This window comes from Contarinia nasturtii, unplaced genomic scaffold, assembly GCF_009176525.2.
Source record: "Contarinia nasturtii isolate CC-2019 unplaced genomic scaffold, AAFC_CNas_1.1 Cnas_scaffold_414, whole genome shotgun sequence".
NCBI classification, from domain to species: Eukaryota; Metazoa; Arthropoda; class Insecta; order Diptera; family Cecidomyiidae; genus Contarinia; species Contarinia nasturtii.
Window position 1 is genome coordinate 5,812,594 of NW_022197768.1, and position 14,683 is coordinate 5,827,276.

The 14,683-nt window shown below is 33.2% G+C and overlaps 1 protein-coding gene across 2 annotated transcripts in view; it reads left to right on the forward strand.

Annotated features, from left to right (window-relative positions):
* Positions 1-6,486: 6,486 nt before the first annotated feature.
* The window catches only part of LOC116338640 (protein vein), a 28,488-nt gene continuing 20,291 nt past the window's right edge, over positions 6,487-14,683 (forward strand). Inside the window, exon 1 of one of the 2 annotated variants that reach the window (XM_031764040.1) lies at positions 6,487-11,227. In XM_031764040.1, the coding sequence (XP_031619900.1) occupies positions 9,706-11,227 (1,522 nt within the window). In that variant the 5' untranslated portion in view covers positions 6,487-9,705. The remainder of the gene's footprint in view (positions 11,228-14,683) is intronic. The other variant, XM_031764041.1, reaches the window with a different exon arrangement.

A 14,683-nucleotide genomic window follows, 5' to 3' on the forward strand; every position in this document is an offset into this window, starting at 1 on the left:
ATGGAATAAAAAACGAAAAAAGGGTGCTTCGTTTCTTATCTCGATTTGATATCGAAAAATTCACATCGACTCATTGTTTTTATTGAAAATTAATTGTAATATTATTTAGCATATCACATGCATATATAGCATTTCTTTGGCGTATAGTATTTTTTGTTCGTTGTCAAACAACACTATTTTGATCGGCTTATTTTCTCAAATGGAAAATAATTGTTTAAGCGCTCTACGGCCCATATATATTTTTTTTAAATACACATCACGAATGTTACTTTGTTCGCATACTTCGTTATGCACTCACAATCGTTCATGCATGGGTGTAAGTGCGAACGCTTGTGTTTTTCTGATATTATTATTGGCATTGGCGGTTTCTCTCTCTTTTTTTTTCTCTTGCAATCTCTTCATTTTATTTCCACTAGTCACTTTATTTCTTCTTCTAGATCACACGCTATTCGGACTAACGAGAATGTTAGCTGGTGTGTATTCAAGTTTGAACAGGACTATTTGGTTAAAATGTATACGATAAAAGATTGGCGCGGCAACGGCGGCATATCGAAAACGAGGTGATGAAACAATTTTCGGGTTCGTGTATCACATAGCATCGCAAGGCACCGCGCGACCACCCAATAATAAATATGTACATTTTTTATTTCATGCATTGCCATATATAAATGATCCACACCATACATACAAGATTTATAATTTTTGTTCTTCACTCTTTTACTGTGTTTCTCTCTCTGCCTCCTTCTCTGTCACTCTCTCTCTCCCTCTTTTCGATAACATTCCACGGTCCTTTTAAGTTTCATCAATTTTGAATTGAAGTAAAATTTAATCGATCCATTGATCGATTTGAGTAATATCCAAACCCAAACCGATACAAAAACAATGCAACAGCGAATAAATTCGATGTGCACAGCAACAGTAAGACAAGACGGTTGTCTCTTTGCGCACACCACACCATCAGCCAATGGCATCGCCAACACGAAAACAAAAATCACAAAATAAAATACGACAATAAACAAACGGAAAACGGAGCTCACTTATGAAAGAGAATGCATCATTTGATATGTGGATAATAAGTCATGAAGGGGAGAATGTTCTTGTTGCTCGTCTCTTTATTTTCTTTTATCTTAAATTTTGATAAATTTATTTTGAAAATTGAATTGAAAATAAAGACGAAAAATCAACACCAAACATACAAATAAAATTAGTGGGAATTGTCAAATTTGGTTTGTTAATTGGTGTCTTTCAGGATTAATGAAGTCTTTTCATGAGCGACACATAATTTCCGTGTCATCACAAACAATAATCAAACTAATCTGGGAATCTGTTTGAATCGATGGAAAAAGAATGTGCATCAGATAAAAAGCGACAACGATATTTTCGGCGCTGTTTAAATCAGAGGTATACGGTTTCATTTTTTTTCTTCTTCATGTATTCAATCAATTCTTTGTGTGCTGTTCGCAAAGCTCATTGTTTTGCCTAAATGGGAAAGAAATTGTGATTTTTTCAGTGTGCACACTTTTTCTTCCATGACGCGAATTGTTGAGCTCATTGTTCTGTATCAGTGGGTAATTCTGGATGTGAATGTCACTATTTGGTTTTATACCTCATGAAGACAATAGAAGAAGATATGCACCGAGCGAAAGTATCAAATCGATCGAAAACGATAAAAAGATTAATTTGATTGCACAGAATCTTATATTTGGCATATTTTTCTGCCATTATTTGCGCGATCTTCAGATTCCACATTTGATTTTGGTTGTGTTTTTGTCGTTTTAAATAGCCATCGCAAAATTATCGCAAGAACGATCACAACTTTTTCACACACTCACACATATAAATATATTGAAAGGAAAATTCTCATAATTGAAGCAATGAGATTACACTTTCACACAGAGTTGCAATAAAATTTGTGCAAATTTATCACATTTCCGCTTCAACAAAAAAAAACTATTATTTTTTAAATATTGTAATCGCCTTCTTTTTTAATTAATTATGTGAAATAAACTAGGGGGTAGACACCAAGAATAAATTCCGAATCCACTATATAAATTACTAATCCAGCTATTCCACTAATCCAAAAACACAAATGTGAAATCGAAACTATTTTTCCTATTCCATGCACTGTTTCCGTCAAAAATGTTAATTCTGCTATTTCGCACTATTCCACTCTAGGGGTTTTTATCTCAATCAAAACACTGTGAATATTGCGTATATTTTGCGTATATTCACTGCGAATATTCGCAAAATACGTACATTCAATGCATTATTCTTAAAATATGCATAGTATATGTACCATCGAATAATATATATTCGCGAACAGATAAATTCCCCTAGATTCCACTAATCCATCAATAAACGTCAAAAGAAATATCAAATGGATTTGAAGTGAAACAATTTTTGCTATTCCATGCACTGTTTCGCTATTCCACGCGAATCCATTCACAGGCGTTGCTATTTCGTTGCTATTTTATTGCAATTTCTCGAATCTTTACACTAAAAGTCTAATCCTATTCCACGTGTCTGCCCCCTAGGAAATAAAACGAATTACCTCTATGATACCCAAATTATTAGTGGGATGAATACAAAAATTATAGATTGAGAATGTTGATTTCTCATAAATAGAAAGAGTTAATTTGATAACGTTAAAAATGATTGTACAGTGTTGCAATGCACAGACGGCCAAAAAATGTTGGCTCATTCCTGTGGATTCCAGGTGCTGTGAATTTGCGTGCTTAATTTCGATTGTGATGCGTTTTTTTTGCTACAATGTGAGAAATGGGATGTGATGTGAAATCGGGTGCTTTTAAAAAATTAAGCATGCTTGATACCTGCTGTGATTTGACATTTTGTGCTTTATTTTAAATTACCATTTATCGAAAAAGACAAAAACGTATCGTTCACATCGAATGAAAACTGGTAAACGTAAATGTATAATGTAATTCGTTCGTTGATCATTGGTTGATTATGTTTTAACACAATCAGTTTTCTATGGAGTGCGAGATGCCATTATACGATGTTGACTTCTCTTTCTCTCTCTCTCACACACACACACACACACGTACACACTCGCTCACCTCGTGTCTCTCTATCCTGTTTTGTGCGTTGGATCGAAGAGAACAATTGAATAAAAAGAAAACTTTTCTTTATTTGGCCAAATCAAGTTGATACAGAGAATGCAGATTGTTAAATGGATGGTATGCTTTCACAAGTATCAATCGACATACACTTTTATATCTCTTGCACTTCTTATAAGTATTTCTTTTATTAAACTATCATGTTGATAATGACAAGTCAAAACTATTGATATCGAAGCAAAGCTTTGAATTCTGTATCTCGGTTAATTTTTTTTTTATTTCATTGACTAGCTGATAAGATAATCACCGTTGTTGATAGTTTAAAAAACCAAACAAATCGACATTTTCTCGTACTCATGACGAATTGGCAACGAGATGCCGTGAAACGTTGCAGTTTTGATAGCAATGACCAATGACTAATTTTTGTGCAAATCTTTTTATTAAATCAAACACAATTACATTTTGGCACTCACCCCCACCATATGTTCTGATTTTTTCCCTATTTATCTGAGTTGATATTTACGCACGTTCGTTTTTATTTTATTTTTTGTTATTTATCAGACGATTCGATGAAATTCGATTTTCGGTTATTTTATGACATTTTTCCCATACAGATACACACGATTTTAGTGGAAGAAATCGATGCGTGTCCGATGTGTTGTGGCACTAATGGCACGTATTTACTCGATGTGCACAAGGACAGCAGTACAACGAAAGCAATAAACACGATTTACACACGTATTTTTCGTTAAGGGTGTTAAACAAATAAACATGCTCAAATGAATGCATTTAATTTGAATTTCAACCGAAGATAGGAGTTTGGAATTAAAAACATTCTCCGAATATCAACTGAAAGGAATTGAACAACATCTCAATCCATTGATGATTGACACTTTTGGAATCGAGTCTAATGAATTTCCGACATCCTTTCCGATGAACTCTGATTACATATGCATGTATGTGTGTAAAAATTTCCATTCCAAAAGCGTATTTTCCCTGGAAATTTGATAAATATATGTGATTTGATGAACGAAAACCGACCAACGGAATATTGAATTCTATGCGATCGTATAAGTAAATCCAAACCATTGCATTCGTGGTCAAGCATGATTGATAATAGTAAAGTTCGTGTCGGCGTTTAAAAGAAATGCTCACAAATTGTCTTTGGTCACTTATTTTTTCTAGGAATCATTTTATGCGATATGCCATATATTGATTCTCAACTGGAATTGTGGTGCATGCACACAAAAGAACTGAATAAATAGTAAGGTTAATTGAGTACGTGTAGTATTGACCATTTTTAAAATACAACCTATCTATCTATAGATTACTTTGTGCGATGAAATCTCGACCGATTTTATATTATCATTACTGTCTACTCTTTATTTATGATAAGAAATCCATTTGTCATGTACATGCACATTGGAAATATACAATGGTTGAGCATATCAGAATCATAAGTCATCATAAGGATACAAGTGAATGACAATAAATTGTGAAGCGTGTGTGTGGTACACAGTAAAAAAGAATGAATTTAATTTACGATTTGTGTGGTGCACATTTTAGGCCAAAAATTCAGCAAAATATTCATGCCATTCGAAAATAGAGTGTTATTGAATTAATACAATTATGTCTTAGTGGCTAACATGAGGGTCGTTCATAAATTTTAATTTAATTTCATCATTAATATTGAATGCTATCCCAATAGTAAGTAATTTTGTCAAATCGAACTATGCAATGAACATCGACAAAATGAATTTGTCCGCTATTTTCCGGGGAATTAAAAAGGAAGGCGCATTGTGAAAAACGATGCCAATAAACGTTCATAAAACTGAATGAAATGGAATAAATTTTTGTTTCTTGAGAGAATCATGCTTCATGCTGTCTCGCAGTGGGTGATTTTGACTTATCCCATTCGTACTCGATTTCTGGCTTTAACTCTAACCAGGAATTATTTCCGATATACATCCGAATTTGACCAGTTTAAGCGGTGCGTGTGTTGGATTTTTTTTTTTTTTCAAATCGAATGAAAATGATAAAGACATTCCTCGTGATTTTCGCACAAGAAATTGAGCCATTTTTTTGTTGTTGTTTCGATTTTTAACGGGCCGTGTTCCATTTCTGGAAACCGCATTGCACGTATAGTATTTACAAACACCATTCATTTCGGGTAATGATTGAAAGGCATATATATATATATATATATATAAATACACACATAAAATCTACACAGAGGCAGGAACTTCACATATGAGCGTGCGAGAGACATGCACATTCAGAGAGAAGCAACAGCGAACACACATCATTCACTACTACACACAGACACACACACAACACTCTGTGTTGGCTCATACAGCTTACCGAGCTCATGCTTTTTCAGTATTACGTTGTGGCCGCTAGCTGTTGTTCCGTCGTTCTCTTTCTAGCTCTTTTATGTGCACACATTTTCGTCGGTTACTGTAGCTGCTGCTGATGAATGTTGTTGTTGTTGTTACTGCTGCTGTTACCGTTGCCGCTGTACACATTTTACTTAATTTTTTTGTTTTCTCGCTGTCTTTCCATACATATATTATATTTTGCTCTTATTTTCACAACTCACTGTGTGTACTACATTTGGTCACTCAGTCTATAGTCGACATTCAAGCTGTTCGTACGTTTTTCGATGCACAATTGAGCAAAAAGAAAAATATACAGAAGAGAGAATATAAAAAAAGAAGAAGAAAAGAAATTGTATACACACGATTCAGTTTTGAGAATTGCTTGCACACACATGGTATAGTGTGTGGTTCGTTGACATGTTTATATAGAAAACCATCAAGTGTATTAAATTACCTTTTTAGCACAAAATAATGAGAGAAAAATTGCGTATTCATATCATTAACGGACAAACTCGGAAAATAGATAGATAACAATCCCGGCTAATTTAAACTATCCCGGATAATATTTATAGGAGAGGCGACAACAATAACAACAATTTAAAAAAATTTTAGAATAAATAACATTGTTGTCCTGTCTTTGTAATTTGTGCAACCGCCGAATGATGGATTCAATTCAAACATTGCAAAAACATTAAATGAATTCATGAGTGCATATGTAGTGCAAAAACAAAATTAAAACGGAAAATTCAAAAATTTGTGCATTGCTTGTCTGTTGAACACACACAAACACAGATATATACGTTATTTCTGTTCGGTTTCTTCTTCATAGATTGGACTTTGTTTTTGGGAAATTCCCCCCGCAAAAGGACAAACAATTTTCAAAACACATTATAACCAATTTTTCTACAAAATTTTTCGATTTAGAAGTCAGTTTGAAAAGCAAAAAAAAAAAAAAAAAAAATAACAACCGTCAAAGTGAATTCAGTTTGAACAAAAATAGCTTTCATATTTGAAATCATAACAACGTTCATTGCAAAACATTTTCATGATATTATGAAATTATTTTGTGTGTGTGTGTGTATGTAACGACTTAAAGAGACAAAACGTGTTAAAAGGAACTTAGTTCGAACTGCTGATTGGACTGATAAAAATTCTCAATATTATATTGACTTGATGGAGAATCCTTTTTTTTTTTTGGAAAAGTGAAATATAACCAGTGATCCTTATAAATCATTTTAAATACATAAATATCGATTCTTTATTAATAAACATTTTGATAAGACAAATTGTTGCAATAAAAGTATCAATTGTAAAGCAATTAAGAAATGAGCAATTTTCCCGATAAAAAAATCGTCAATTTTCCAAGTGTTTTCTAATCTGAGCGAGTGAAACACTGTTACGAATTTAAGTGTGGAAGGAGTGATTTTTTATGAACAGCGATCATTTTCTTACGTCTAAAGACGAAACACATTGAACAAACAAAATGCAAATATAGAACATAATTAACTGCCGTGTATCGTCGACGACGTTTTGGTTGTCGTCGTAGTCATCGTCATTTTCGTTAAGCCCCCGTCGTCTGACATCGGTGAAAATTAGACATCGTTGTCATGTTGTTGACTCAATTCGAAACGCGTCGCGCACACACATCAATACGAAGACATTCAAATACACGATTGCATTTGATCCTATAATATTCGGGCACTTCTCTTATACGAAACGCGTGTAATCGGAGAATATAAAAAAGAGAAGAAGAAAAAGGAGAAAGAAAGACGTTCAGTGTACCGTCTAATTTTATCAGGATTGCTTCCGCACACCTCTATTTGCACCAACTCCCGATTACACATCCCGATGATATGCGAATTTAACAGAGCGAGAGCGAGAGAGAAAGAGAGTGTGTGTGTGTGAGTGTGTTTTTGTAAATCAATTCAATCGTAATTACATTTAACGACATGATTTATCGAGATCAAAGCAATCATGGGCATCTATTTGCAATAAAATCGTCAAAGAACGTTTGAAATTTTGATTTCGCAATTTATATTGACAAAGGGTTAAAATTAGAGACAAACAGATACAGAGAATCTGTTATAATCGGAATGGTCATATAAAAAAGCAAGAAAAAAATAAGTGCTTTGCTATACTGGACATATGAAAAAAGCATATTTTGATGCATGCACCAAGCAGTCAATCATGAATTGAATTTCCGTACAACGATGAAAGATGCACTAGGCCGTGAAGGATAACACACCGCAAAGAAACAAAGATTATTATTTTTTGTTTGTGAAACAACCATACCAAAAGGATAATAAGGCGTTGAAAAGCAAAGAAACAAACTTCATTGACTTAATCGGATCTCTCTTCTTAAAAGTCCAAACGACGATCTATTACGATTATCATTTTGCATCAAAAATATATATATTTTTGGAAAGCTTTTTATTCCAAACCAAACAGAGGGTTTTCATTTCGTGAATTGTTCAACAGAGAGAAGTAAAAGTTTCTCGCAAAAAGTTCGGATATCCAGTTCCGAATTTAGTGTGTATGCATGTCTCATATTATTTCATGCTACGGGATTTTCTTCCATTTTAACTCGTTTTCATCCGTTTCATTTTCATATTAAAAACGATGGTTTAAAACACGCACAGAAAATCACACAATACGGTTTATGAGTAAAGGAACGAAGGAAAGTAAGAAAGAACGAAAGAAAGAAAAATCCCGTCGAAAAGGCTACCTAAAGCAAAACAGCGATTCATCAACGCAGAAGTTGAGAAAGATAGCATTTTTCATCATCCGAAAAAGAGACTTTAATAAATCACTAAACAACTTTTGAAAAGTCGTGAATACAATAATTTAAAAATAGACACACGAAGATCTCCACACACAATTTCAATGAGAGAAAGAGAGTCTGCGTTCGTTAAGCAATAGATTACGTCGACGTTGAAATAAATGTTAGAAAAGAGAGTTTTGTAGCAAAGCATAAAAAAGAACATCGATCGACAAGAAAAGCGCAACAACGATATTTTCATGTATACAGATGCGAACGGATGAAAGAATGAGAAAAAAGAAAGAATGAGCCAGAGAGAAGAGAGCACGAGGGAGTGAAAGAGTGTGAGAGAGAGAGAGACAAAAGAACACATTCAAACGCGGTCAAACGTAGATGCAACGATTTCAATTGATTAAATTTGGCAAAAATTGTACTTGATCCACAATTTCACCGGAAGAAAAGAAAAAAAAAGAGAGAAGAAATAAACAGCAACGACAACGTGAAGGACAGAATGGGTGAAACGGTGATTACTCAAAAAGAACGACAGATAACGAACAGACATGGAATACCTATTTTGAAAATGTTCGGTTTTTCACAGTGTTCTTCTTTGAATTTGTGCTCCATTTGACTTGAACTGAAAGGAGATACGCTAAAAGTAGCAAATGTTATAAAGTGTGCGTGTGAAAATTGTGTACGCGCGTCTACACGTTGTAAACAAAAACCAAAATTAAACCGCGTGCAATCGAGATAGACACGCTTTTCCTCCGACGAGCAAAAATAAAAAAAGAGTGTACGAATGGAACGAAACTATTAGAAGTTTATTCACCCGCAAAATTTAAAACAAAAAATAAATAAATATCGTAGATATACATATATCTATATGTATAAAAAGAGCAAAGAAGATACTGCATTGAAGATATCATTGAGAGTGATTTGTCGTGCGCGCGCACTGGTTTTGTTGAAATTGAAACAGAATGATGTCGTGATATATCCAGTGGCCTTATGTTTTCATATTTTCAATTCATAAATCACACACTAAAATGAGGAAAATTCAATTCGATATGTTTGAAGTTACGAAGTTTAAACAATCGATCGTAAAAGTGACATTTTGCCAATATCAAATTAAATGGTTCGAGACAAGAAATTGCATGAATACTTGCTTCAGTTAGAGAGAGAGAGAGAGGGAGAGAGAGAGAAAGAGAATAAAAACGGCCAGAGTTGAACTCAAGAAGCATTTTTTGAAGAGAAAGGAACATGCCGCTTGCACACTATTTGAAACATTTCACCGTCAAGCAACAGGATAATTATTTTTTTGTGTAGAAAAAGTACGAAGACGGTGAAAAACGAAAGGAATAAAACAACAGTAAATAGCAAATAAGTAAACCATTGCTTCCAAGTGTGAAGAAAATAAAGAATTAAAATCAAGGAAAAAAAACTAACCAAAATTCACTCAATAAACATTTATCCGACGAGTCGATTTTGAAAGAACGTCATGAATGCGCACGATTTGCGCAAAAGGAGTCTGGCTAAAAATCTAATATTTATATTGTTGCCAGTTCTCATATTACTGGTGTCTTGGTGCCAATGTTCAAGTTCGACAGCACCATCATCGTCAGTTCACTCGAATAGTAAGATGTTTAGTGATTTAAGAGGAAGTCACAGGGAAAATTATCAACACGATAATACAGTGGTAGGCGGTAGCTCAACACAACAACATCAAATAAAAATCAACAATTTAACTGATTTTTCAAATGTTCCAAAGCATGAAAATAGCCAAAAATATATATATAACATACACAATAGCAATGAAAAACGTACTCAACGAATGAATGAAATTCGCACATCATCATCAAATGATGAAAAGGAAAATCATCAAATGGCAACAAATTTATTCAATTATAATAATGGCCACAATAAAGATATCTACAATAGTAAAATGATTGATCGAAAAGATGAACGGCCGTCTTCTTCTGTTACTGCTTCTTCTTCTTCTTCGTCGAGTGATTTCGTAACATATGGTTTGTTGTTGCGCAAACTAAATGTGAATGATACGCAAAAGCGTTGGTCATTACAACAACGAATAAAACGAACGAAACACGATTTAGTTCGAAAAACTCTCCATCACTACCAACAACAACAAGAAGAGAACCAACAACAACCACATTCACGAGTGCTGCCAAAAACAACCAATAAATATAATAACGATAGCATTAGGAGTAGTAATTATAATAATCATAGAAGTAATATATTTTACAACTGGATTAACGAACACCACCACAACAACAATAACAATACTAGTAATAAGCATGAAATCATTGCCATTGAAATACGAAATGCATCCAACCATCATCATACCAGCCACAACCATCACCTTCGCGAACTTAGTAGAAAAAATACGAGTAAATTGATCGACGCATCGTTAGCATATATGAATTCAAAACGAATTTTTAGTGACATGGTAAATGAAAGTGGTGCAGAACAATCACCGCAAAAAGTCGAACGTAATCGTCGTGAATCCAGATCTGAATTGAAAACGACGTCAAACACCGCAATCGGGCGACTTAGCCCATTTTCGAATAGCCGAATAAATGGTTTGCCATTTGGTAATGCAAATTCACCAAGACCGCGTCGATTTTGTTCGGCACGCGATCCAACAACGTTAGCATTTGAAGCGCCAACAGTATTTACCGGAAAAGTTCGATCAATGAGCTCCGATCGTCGACGAAACTTTTCCGTTACATTCGAAGTGAAGGAAATTTATAAACGACAAATTGGGCTCAAGCTTCCGTCATTGATAAGACTTAAGTTTACGTATAAAAATTCTAGTGAATGTGACATATATCGTGAAACATTTCGTTCGATTGGCCATGTACGTGACGAACTGGAACCGGGGAAATTGTACATTTTATTTGTGAATCAAATTGACTTAGGCAATTTTACGATTCTCGGGCAACCATTCAAGCGAACACGAAAAAACGACAAAGATGTACGAACGGGTGTTGCCGAAAAATATGGTGAGTACAAACCATTTCCATTAATGAATTCATTTCAATTTTATATAAATTGTTTTGCTATTTGTACAACTTAAAAAAGAAAATGCTAATTGACACTGTAAATATTCATCAATTCATCAATCATAAAAAATACAAGAAACGCAGTCCCTGCAATATCTAAATAAAAATCTTATTAGATAGAACACCGATTTTTATTGTTTGTTGTTTGGAAAAGAATAATATCCATTGCGAATTCAACATATTTATTACTTTAGACCAAGAACACTATTCCAGCTTGTAAAAGTGACAAACTATTCAACAATCGAATGATGACATTTGACGTGTTATTCCACACAAAAAAAATGCCATATTAACGTTAGCATAAATTTATTGCAATTCTTCTTCTTCTTTCTGATTTATGTTTAAAACTGTAACGTGTACCGTATGCATGCGATTCAGATTGGAATATGCCAGCGCAAAAATGTTATCTTATTATCTTCTTTTTCATTTATACAAATATTAATAAATGCATGCCAAGCTACAAGTAACAATTTCGTCGAATTATCTGGATGAGTTGTTTGCTTCTGTTTAAATTATTATATTAAACATCTGCAATGAGCATTAATAATTTGTGTTGTGGTCAGTGGTCACTGGTCACTGGTCACTGAATGTATTTGAAAACAATAAATCCATCTACCTTTTTTTCTATCTATCTCACTTTTTAGTATTTTTGTAAACTCTGTCTCTGTCTCTTACATTTTTCGAAATTTGCAAGTTGGTCTCAAATATACATTACATATAGTCATTTGTAGGTATGCTGACGTATATGTTAAATATGCACAACAGCATTCCGACTTAAGGTTAATTTTGCGAAAAACATGCAAGTCGTGTGAATTGATGCAATCGAGTAGCGACGAATTCCATTTGTCATCAGGGCCGATGCCATAATCGTTACATTTTTTGATGGCTTTTGATCATTGGTAAAGAAGAAATATGACGAATTGAATGAAAAGGGCAAATGAGAGGGAGCGAGAGTGAAAAAGTAGTCATAGACAATCAGTAATTAATTATGCCATAATCACCGGCAATAATCATTTAAATTAACCTCTTCTGATCTCAATCACCATTTTCTTAAAGATAAATTCATTGAAATTAAGTTAATGGGTTTCAAATGAGTGTAAACTATCATAATAATTTAATTTCAAAAAGAAAACCTCCAACAAGACCTAATATATTATGGAATTGTTATTTTTGATGATTTGAACAAAAATTTGTAATTTGATAATTATTTTTTGCAATTAAAAAAACGATAAAAGTTTGTTAAGCTGTTAGTAAGAATGTTACAGGTCTTTAGGTCTTAACGGTCATTCAAGTGTCTAAAACAACGGTAAAATATTAAGAAGAAAAAATACTTCAAACGAATCGAAAGGGAAATCTAGCAATTCTTTAATTTCAATAATCAAATCATTTTTTTAGAAATTTTAAATTTTAGTTTAAATTCAATAAAATAATAAAACTCTGTAGCTTCTAGGATAAAAATGAAATATTTAAAATCATTATCGGGTATATTTTCTCGATTCTTGAGTGGAAACTTTAACTTTTTTATATTATGTATACCGTTAGCAAAAATCCGTCTAAATATATGATGGCAATTATTTTGACCCAATGTGCATTTTAAAATGTAATAAATCACTTGATATCCATCCAAATTTGAATTCTTCGTATTTGGCAAATATTTCTCTAGGAAATATCACATGCATTGCGATCAATTATTTCTTAAATTCATGTCATACGGGACAGTAAATTAACAGAAAAAAAAACAACTCATTGAGATGAGACAATGCAAGAAGAAAAGGGTAGATGAACTGGCTGCAATGAGGCCCATCACAAACACACGCTTCTTGCAATGTAAATTTCTGCAATGATTAATGCCCGTCTAATTCATTTAAATTCCATTTGTTTAAATCAATATTTCAATGATAATGTCAATGATGATTGTATCACTTAGAAGCTTTAAAAGTTTTCACATTAATGCATTGCACCCATTCGTTCATTGTTTAATGGTATAATAATGGTAATGGTTTGAATAAAACTTTCGTTTTATTGTGTTTTTCACATTTTTATGTTTACATACATCATCTGTACTCAAATGGTATTTATAAAGTGAAAATACAAAACGATAGAGAAAAAAGCATAAAGATTGAAATTAAAAAAATCTATCAATTATCAGTAATTATCGCTAGAATGTTACTTGACCTGATGCTTAAACTACACGTGAATCTCTGTATCAGTTTTGTAATCACATTCTATAGATGGAATAAATATCCAAATTTCAAACAAAATAACATAATTTTGAACAGTTTTGGATGGTAACCACTTCGAAATATCATCGCAAGTGTTGGATACTCTGTTAAATGAACGAAAATAAATACTTCTTTAAATGAAACATTTACGTATCCAACATTGAATGATGTAAAATATTACAAAAGTGGCAAACTGTATGGTATTTTGTGTAGTTTTAAGTTTCTTCTTCATTCGAATTGGCGATTTTATTGTTGTTGCATCGTATATAGTTCGGTGCGGTTGTTTTTTTTTTCTGTGCCGGTCGACATATATGGATCAAAGGGGATAAAAATTCATCACAGCCAATCTGTGAGCGGCGACTGACGCTGAGATTCTTCTTGTTTTGTGTGTCCTCTGTATGGACTATTATCGGGTTTTCGGTGTATATCTGAGTGGTGTGATCTGTATATGGTAACACTATCCAATTTGAACAATGAAATGTATTGGAAGTGCATAATTATTGCTTTTTCCAAAATGCGAAAACAATTGCCTGCATATATATGTGTGTGTTTGTGTTTTTTTTTCTCTGTTGTCGTTTTCTTTTCGTGTGATATCACTTTATATTTTACTTTCTGGCTTGTGATTTTTTTTATTCGTATTTTTATTTCCCATATTACATTCACATTATCAACCGAGAAGGAGAAAAAAAAAACGGATCACTTATTATTATTCGTTGTTGTGCGGTGTTTGTGTTTTTGTTATTTTTTTTCTGTCGCTTTTCTGAATGCATTTAAACAAATATCATCAAAAACGACAATGCCGATTGATTGAAAAAGCATAACAAATCGTTCAAGATTTAAAATACGTATATCGATCATTGATCGGGTGATCACTGAACTTATGAAGCGCGGTAAAATACAATACGCAAAATTGTAATTGTATACATTCGGGCACATTAAGGCATGTCATCGATTGATTTTGAGCGCGCTCACATCACTGTTCAACATAAATCGATGATCCATTTTTGAAAATCGCAAATAAAAAAAATGTTGCAAACGATGCGAAGAGAAAAAATTCACTGTGGTGTATCTTTACACATTTATATAGATATATACTAAGTTATAATAGCATTCACATAAATGCATGCACCAAAATGAGATCAACAGCAACGACAATGAAAGAGTGCAAAAAAAA